A 9,157-nucleotide genomic window follows, 5' to 3' on the forward strand; every position below is an offset into this window, starting at 1 on the left:
CTCTCTCGTGTTCGTCTGAAACTGCAGTTCGTCAGGAGAACGAGGGAGAGAAACTGTTGTGTGTTCCACTGTGATCGTGCGCATTTCATTAGGTCCGACCCCAACACAACAGAATGTGAGGTCCATGCTAAGAACACAAAAATAAATCATTTTTCAGTACCATCACAAACTGATATTATGAGACTTTATAAGGGGGGGTGCGAGTTTCAAGAATCATTATGTTTGGTTCCATAACAAAGCTTTGAAAAAAAAACACAACCAAGGGTCCAATATTATGACCACATATAAACACTACCCCAGTAAGTGATTGCATATCATTGCACACAAGCATTATCTAGTCAAATAACTAGTACTGTTAAAATAGCGTACAGAATGAACCACACATACCCATAATCATTCAACAGCAGTACCTAACAATGCAATGGACGATGCACACAACAAAAGTCTCTAAACTCGACAAGGGTGCAAAAGGATAAACGTCACAGGATCATACTTGAGTGTAGGAAATGTGGGAGGCCAAATCATCATGAAAGGATGGATATCACCCAAAGGTCGATCTTTCTCTTCCAGGTCATACAGTTTACGCAGTTTCTTGTACTTGATATCCAGGTGGAGATACACACCAGAAGCATTACTGGCCCATGCCAACATGGTGTCTCTATCAAACCAGCAACCATCTCACGCAAACAAATATTGTGCACCAACAACCAGGTGCCCCCCTTGTGGAGCCAAATGCAAAGTTGAAGCTTCTTGGCATGGCTAAGATACACACCAGAAGCATTACTGGCCCATGCCAACATGGTGTCTCTATCACCGTACTCCACCCCTTGTGGGAGCAGAATCATGGAGATGCTTGAGCCCATCAAATCCAGGACAACAATGTCGCTCTGGGCACTCGGTATATAGATTTTATCGCCGGTGAGCACAACTTTTGGATCAAATCACGGACAATGAATTGGTCGGTGGCCAAGTCAAGATGTCTGCGCCATACGGTGTCACCATTTCACAGCACATCTATGTGCATCATAGATTTGGTCCTCTCTGTTGTAGACTCCACCAACACATAAATGTAGGACAAGCCATCGCCTTCCTCTTTGGAGAGGAGGAGATCATTCATACCACAGAAATAGCCGTCCTGAATTTGCAACTCTGGGAATGGCGGGAGGACCGCCAAACTTCTCTCGGGGTGCAACGTGTTGTGCACTCCAACTGTAAAATCTCTGCAGTCGTACAAACTGATGAGTACGTTGCTGTTCCGGCAGCCCATCATGTCGGACATTTCACTCTGGTGGGGGTCCAAGCTAAATCTTGCACTACGGATGACAGTGGCAAGCTCTGCAGGTTGAGGCAGCATCGGATAGAAGTGTGCAGCCACGCTTGGGTCATCGGTGTCCTCGAGGTAGAAGCCTAGGAGGTGGGACGGGTTGTGCTCATGGAAACGGCTGAGGAACTTGCGGTCGGAGGCGTGGTGGTACCAACGCTTGCAGACGAGGGAGGCACAGATGAGGGTGGTCGGGAAGCCGACACAAAGGATGATCTCTCTGAGGAGGTTGTCATCGTCGAGCACCTTGGAGATGACATCCATGTCCGTCGTCGATGTCGTCAGGGAATGGTGTTGTGACTCACCATATACATCCGCGCATGGTTTCTCCTCGGGGTAATCCCTGGAAAGTTGACAACAACGAACAAGTGAAAAAGCAGAGTCAATGCAATGGACTAATTTCTTCAGTGGCCTGCAAGAAGCATCTATCCACCCAGAGGGATTTATTATACAGAAATAGACGGCAGGAGCTGAAACAGGGGGAAGACAAAGAGTAATTTCAATCAAGATTGATGTGTTCAATTATGAGCTTGAATGCAATGGGACAATTCCTTCAGCTGTGTTGCATAACAGTTAAGTTGAGACACATGTTTGAGTGTTCAGAGCACTCATCCATCCAGCAGCCGGTTTCTTTGAGATGAAATGATCTGGGGGACAGGGGTAGATGGAGAGATTGGAGGGCCTCACCGTGGGGGAATCACCTCCAGAGCATCCATTGTCTGTCTACCTTCCCATCTCAGCTCTGTTCCGCACTCAACAAGTAGATGTTTAGATTGCGGACAAAACTGTACTGTAGCAAGCTAGGGTTCGATTCCGCGAGCAGACAAGAGAACAGAAACTGGGACAGTACGGGAAGGAGAAGAACTCACATCGATTGAATCGGGAGGGGAGGAAAAATCGTCAGTTGCCGCCGGCGGAGATCGTCGGGGAGATCGCCGGGTGAAGTCGCCGGAGGCCAGGGTGCGGGGGAGTGAGAAACCAATGCATCGCCTTCTTTCTCCTGCCACTGAAGGCCCATCCCAGTCCAGCCCAAATAAACATGTGACTAGGGATAAAAGGCCCACCATGACGACCCTGCAATGATTCCCTGGTCACATGCAGGTAGGGCCCAGTTCTAAAAAAATGCAGGTAGGGCCTGACCATGAAGGAAAGACACCATCCTGGTCACATGACATCGAGTACACAACTTAAATGAAATTGTGATCGACTCGGGAAAAAATGATTCTCATGAGCCAAGTATATCAAAGCAGCACGCCATGATCCTATTTTTACATCGCATCCTAATCCACTACAAAACTCCCATGGACAAAAAAAAACAACTTTGAAATTGATCATCTCCAAAACAAAACAAAAACACAAATAATTCCACTTGTGGTTTCCTTAATTACTCTTGGAGCCTTGAATTCCACTCATAGTTTCAGTTTGTAGTTTGTATTCCTATACTAAGGAAATCTTACCGTCTAAGGTCAAATGAGATAATCATCATCATGTCCGATGCGTGCCGGGGAAGGAGTGGCGACGAGGGAGAGAAGGTTTCAGTTGCAACAAGGAGGGTATGAAGAGTTAGAGAAGTGGGTTAGTTCAGTTGCAGCGGTACACACATCTTTCGGGGTCGTAGCTTTCAACTTGCCATTGGGTGAGACCCCCACACTATCGGCTCCACCAGTGGCAGAGCTATTTCAATCTCAGGGGGAGAGGGGGCGCAGGGCACATCAATACAACATTGGCAGAGCTATTTAAATTTCAGGGGAGACGGGGTGCAGGGCACAGCTATACGCCAGTGGCAAAGCTATTTCAATCTCAGGGGAGAGGGGGCGCAAGGCATAGCTATGCCTTGCTCCAGGACAGTTCGATCGTAGTCTCTCCTAATACCACCGCCATACTGGGCCGGCCCATGCGTGCAGGAGTCCACTGCCTCATTTTTTATTTTTCTTCACATTTTCTTATTTCTAATTTATCTTTTACTTTTCATTATGCTTCCAAATATTCTAAACATATATCTGACAAAATATGCTGCAAATGCATTTTTCAAAAATGTTAATCATGCATTTGGAAAATGCTAAATGTGTATAGAGAAAAAAAATCCGATGTGCAAAAAAATATACAATGAATATGGAAAAGGATTGACAAAAATATGCTTTAATTTTTTAAAATATTTTATGTGCCAAATTTTAAACATGTATATAAGTTTTTCCCTAATGTATACAAAAAATATATAATGTATATGGAAAATACTAGACATCCAAATATATTTTTAATGTTAATCATCTATTTTAAGAAAGGTTACACTTGTATAAAAAATATTCCATATGCATACCAAAAATGTAAGCATACCGCGTGGAAGCATACCGCTTCATGTCTCACGGTTAAATGTATTCTACTTGTCGATGCTTAAGTGAAAACATAGATTTTGGATATGGATGCTTCAGACACATTAACAGATAGAGATACATTATTCCGAAACAAAGTGCACAAAGCTACAAGAGCGACATGTGCACGAGATGACCTCCAGCACGAGATGTAATATGGAGTGTATCAGGAGCTCTGCTTGCACTGGGGTTTTCGCCATCGATCTCTGACAACTATCTGAGATTGAGAGACCAACAAGGGTGAAACATGTATCATTGGGAAGTTCATGATTAACTAGTGTGTTCAACCAAAGTGGTGATTCTTCCATTCTCCATGCCTCCCATGTCTAGAGACTCTAGATGGTTCTTGATTGCAGAGAAACTAGGAGAAAGCGATGTGATCTTGACATATAGGTCAAGTTTGTCCAAATGCATGCCAAGCACTAACACGAGTGTAGTAGTTCTCCCGAAGAGCTCTTCAATTAGGCCCTCACTCTCTTGCTTCACACAATTCATGTATGCAAAACTAATATGAACGTGTAAGGAGAATGTACTAGCTAGCTAGGAGGAGGTCATGATGAGAAGTGGATGGAGTTAAGTGCTCTAGCAATGAATTTCACATATGGGGAGTGCATATGTGCTTAATTCTCGCACATGCAGCTAATATAATAGGCCTTCATTCATGCCAATATTCAACTTGTCATCCACCGTCAATATCCATCAAAACCAGCACTGTTGTTCTCAGTGGCGGAAGACAGATGTGTTGGGCTTTATGGGCCGGAATAGGATATGCCTTCTTGATGATCTGGGCTATGCGAGAGGCGAGGCATGCTTTCAAAAAAAACACCCTCAGTTCACTGCGCGCAGCTCTCGCCCCGCCGCACCGGAAGGAAGGAGCGGCGGCGGCGGGGGTGATCTCAGGCGTCCGGCCCCGGCGGCGGCCACCGACCGATTGATTGGTGCTGCTCCTCTGCACCTACATATTGGTGCTGCTCCTCTGCATTTGCATGAACCTGCTGTTCCTCTGAATGTTGTTGCTGCTCTTCTCCAACTGAATTGTACTGCTGCACTTCTGCATACTCATCCTCCCAGTAACAATGCGGTTTGCAGTTTTGGGCGTTAGTGATGCTGGATCCAGTATAACCTTATTTGTTTGATGAGTTTTCATCCGGTGCAAGTCAAAGGATTGTTTTGATCGGGAGATGATTGGTTTGGAGTAAGACCTTGATGATGGTTGTTTGGGACAAAAATGTTCATCAACGTACTTGGGGTAATTTCACACAGGAGGTTCGGTTTGAGGATTTTCTAGAGGCAAGCTGGTTGTGTTTAGGTTGTCAGTCAATTAGCTTGAAAGCATGCCCACTGTCTATGCAAATTCACCAATGTAGCTATTGTATCTTGCAGGAAACTTTGTTATCACACAACACCCTGATGGGCCTAACTCAACTGGTTGGGAGAGTGGATGTATAAACCCAATACCTAGGTTCAAATTCTCACGGAGGCGAATTTAAGTTCTTGTTTATTTAGGCACCAGCAACAACAATGCTGATGGAAATTCAGCGAGGAAATTTCACTCTACATGCACAAACACTTGTACACTAATGCTGCAATGGAACAGGTGGGGCTTGTAGCTGGCTACAGGGAGAAGGTGTTGCGCCTTGCTCGGTGTTTCTTCTCTGCAGAAGAAGAAAGAGACCTGGGGGTCAGTGTGGTGGGTGGAGGGAGATGATAACAGGAGAGGGGTGATGTGGGGGTCAGTGTGCTGGGTGGAGGGAGATGATGTTGGAAATATGCCCTAGAGGCAATAATAAAATGGTTGTTATTATATTTCCTCGTTTATAATAATTGTCTATTATTCATGCTATAATTGTGTTATCCGGAAATCGTAATACATGTGTGAATACATAGACCACAACATGTCCCTAGTAAGCCTCTAGTTGACTAGCTCATTTATCAATAGATGGTTACGGTTTCCTGACCATAGACATTGGATGTCATTGATAATGGGATCAGGAGAATGATGTGATGGACAAGACCCAATCCTAAGCATAGCACAAGATCGTGTAGTTCGTTTGCTAGAGCTTTTCCAATGTCAAGTATCATTTCCTTAGACCATGAGATTGTGTAACTCCCGGATGCCGTAGGGGTTCTTGCCTGTGTTGCAAGGTGTGAACTTGAGCTCGGCTCAATGTCCGACCACGACAGAAGATAGAGAAAAGATGAGTGGCGTCCCCTATGCCTCAGCCATAGGGTCTATCATGTATGTCATGTTGTGTACCAGACCTGATGTAAACCTTGCCGTAAGTTTGGTAGGAAGGTACCAAAGTAATCCCGGCATAGAACACTGGACAGCGGTCAAGAATATCCTGAAGTACCTGAAAAGGACTAAGGATATGTTTCTCGTATATGGAGGTGACGAAGAGCTCGTCGTAAAGGGTTACGTCGACACTAGCTTCGACATATATCTGGATGACTCTAAGTCACAAACCGGATACGTGTATATTTTTAATGATGGGGCAGTAAGCTGGTGCAGTTGCAAGCAAAGCGTCATGGCGGGATCTACATGTGAAGCGGAGTACATGGCAGCCTCGGAGGCAGCACATGAAGCAATCTGGATGAAGGAGTTCATCACCGACCTAGGAGTCATACCCAATGCGTCGGGGTCAATCACCCTCTTCTGTGACAACATTGGAGCTATTGTCCTTGCCAAGGAGCCCAGGTTTCACAAGAAGACCAGGCACATCAAGCGTCGCTTCAACTCCATTCGTGAAAATGTTCAAGATGGAGACATAGATATTTGCAAAGTGCATACGGATCTGAATGTCGCAGATCCGTTGACTAAACCTCTTCCGCGAGCAAAACATGATCAACACCAGAACTCTATGGGTGTTCGATTCATCACAATGTAACTAGATTATTGACTAGTGCAAGTGGGATACTGTTGGAAATATGCCCTAGAGGCAATAATAAAATGGTTGTTATTATATTTCCTCGTTCATGGTAATTGTCTATTATTCATGCTATAATTGTGTTATCCGGAAATCGTAATACATGTGTGAATACATAGACCACAACATGTCCCTAGTGAGCCTCTAGTTGACTAGCTCGTTTATCAATAGATGGTCACGGTTTCCTGACCATGGACATTGGATGTCATTGATAACGGGATCACATCATTGGGAGAATGATGTGATGGACAAGACCCAATCCTAAGCATAGCACAAGATCATGTAGTTCGTTTGCTAGAGCTTTTCCAATGTCAAGTATCATTTCCTTAGACCATGAGATCGTGTAACTCCCGGATGCCGTAGGAGTGCTTTGGGTGTACCAAACGTCACAACGTAACTGGGTAACTATAAAGGTATACTACAGGTATCTCCGAAAGTGTCTGTTGGGTTGACACGGATCGAGACTGGGATTTGTCACCCCGTATGACGGAGAGGTATCTCTGGGCCCACTCGGTAATGCATCATCATAATGAGCTCAAAGTGACTAAGTGGTTGGTCACGGGATCATGCATTACGGTACGAGTAAAGTGACTTGCCGCTGCTGGTAACGAGATTGAACGAGGTATTGGGATACCGACGATCGAATCTCGGGCAAGTAACGTACCGATTGACAAAGGGAATTGTATACGGGATTACTTGAATCCTCGACGTCGTGGTTCATTCGATGAGATCATCGTGGAACATGTGGGAGCCAACATGGGTATCCAGATCCTGTTGTTGGTTATTGGCCGGAGAGTCGTCTCGGTCATGTCTGCATGTCTCCCGAACCCGTAGGGTCTACACACTTAAGGTTCGGTGACGCTAGGGTTTTAGAGATGCTAGTATGCGGTAACCTGAAAGTTGTTCAGAGTCCCGGATGAGATCCCGGACATCACGAGGAGTTCCAGAATGGTCCGGAGGTGAAGAATTATATATAGGAAGTCCAGTTTCGGCCATCGGGAAAGTTTCGGGGGTCACCGATATTGTACCGGGACCACCGAAAGGGTCCCGGGGGTCCACCGGGTGGGGCCACCTATCCCGGAGGTCCCCATGGGCTGAAGTGGGGAAGGGAACCAGCCCCTGGTGGGCTGGTGCGCCCCCCTTGGGCCTCCCCTGCGCCTAGGGTTGGAAACCCTAGGGGTGGGGGGCGCCCCACTTGACTTGGGGGGCAAGTCCCCCCCCCCTTGGCCGCCCGCCCCCCTTGAGATGGGATCTCTAGGGGGCCGGAGCCCCCAGCCCCTATATAAAGAGGGGGAGAGGGAGGGCTGCGGACCTCTGCTCCTGGTGCCTCCCTCTCCCTCCGCAACACCTCTCCCTCTCGTAGAGCTTGGCGAAGCCCTACCGAGATCGCCGCAACTTCCACCATCATGCCGTCGTGCTGCTGTATCTCCATCAACCTCTCCCTCCCCCTTGCTGGATCAAGAAGGAGGAGACGTCTTCTCCAACCGTACGTGTGTTGAACGCGGAGGTGCCGTCCGTTTGGCACTAGGATCTTCGATGATTTGGATCACGACAAGTATGACTCCCTCAACCCCATTCTCTTCAACGCTTCTGTGCATGATCTACAAGGGTATGTAGATGCACTCCTCTCTCTCGTTGCTAGATGACTCCATAGATTGATCTCGGTGAAGCGTAGAATTTTTTTTATTTTCTGCAACGTTCTCCAACAGTGGTATCAGAGCTAGGTCTATGCGTAGTTTCTATGCACGAGTAGAACACAAACTTGTTGTGGGCGTAGATGTTGTCAATTTTCTTTCCACTACTAGTCCTATCTTATTTCGGCGGCATCGTGGGATGAAGCGGCCCGGACCGACCTTACACGTACGCTTACGTGAGACAGGTTCCACCGACTGACATGCACTAGTTGCATAAGGTGGCTAGCGGGTGTCTGTCTCTCCCACTTTAATCGGATCGGATTCGATGAAAAGGGTCCTTATGAAGGGTAAATAGAAATTGGCATATCACGTTGGGGTTTTACGTAGGTAAGAAACGTTCTTGCTAGAAACCTATAGAAGCCACGTAAAAACATGCAACAACAATTAGAGGATGTCTAACTTGTTTTTGCAGCATATGCCTTGTGATGTGATATGGCCAAAAGGATGTGATGAATGAAATATATGTGATGTATGAGATTGATCATGTTCTTGTAATAGGAATCACAACTTGCATGTCGATGAGTATGACAACCGGCAGGAGCCATAGGAGTTGTCTTTATTTTTGTATGACCTGCGTGTCATTGAATAACGCCATGTAAATTACTTTACTTTATTGCTAAACACGTTAGCCATAGAAGTAGAAGTAATCGTTGGCGTGACAACTTCATGAAGACACGATGATGGAGATCATGATGATGGAGATCATGGTGTCATGCCGGTGACGAAGATGATCATGGCGCCCCGAAGATGGAGATCAAAGGAGCAATACGATATTGGCCATATCATGTCACTATTTGATTGCATGTGATGTTTATCATGTTTTGCTTCTTATTTGCTTAGTACGAT

General features: G+C 46.0%; 1 protein-coding gene across 1 annotated transcript; it reads right to left on the reverse strand.

Annotated features, from left to right (window-relative positions):
• Positions 1-416: 416 nt before the first annotated feature.
• LOC123040269 (uncharacterized) lies at positions 417-1,695 on the reverse strand. The gene has a single exon (XM_044463160.1). The coding sequence runs from the start codon at positions 1,583-1,585 to the stop codon at positions 1,004-1,006; it is 582 nt and encodes a 193-aa protein (XP_044319095.1). The 5' UTR covers positions 1,586-1,695; the 3' UTR covers positions 417-1,003.
• Positions 1,696-9,157: the final 7,462 nt, after the last annotated feature.

This window comes from Triticum aestivum, chromosome 2B, assembly GCF_018294505.1.
Source record: "Triticum aestivum cultivar Chinese Spring chromosome 2B, IWGSC CS RefSeq v2.1, whole genome shotgun sequence".
Lineage (NCBI taxonomy): Eukaryota > Viridiplantae > Streptophyta > Magnoliopsida > Poales > Poaceae > Triticum > Triticum aestivum.

Excerpts from the sequence above, each read along its gene's own strand:
- LOC123040269 (XM_044463160.1), bottom strand. The coding sequence starts at position 1,585 with ATGGATGTCATCTCCAAGGTGCTCGACGATGACAACCTCCTCAGAGAG.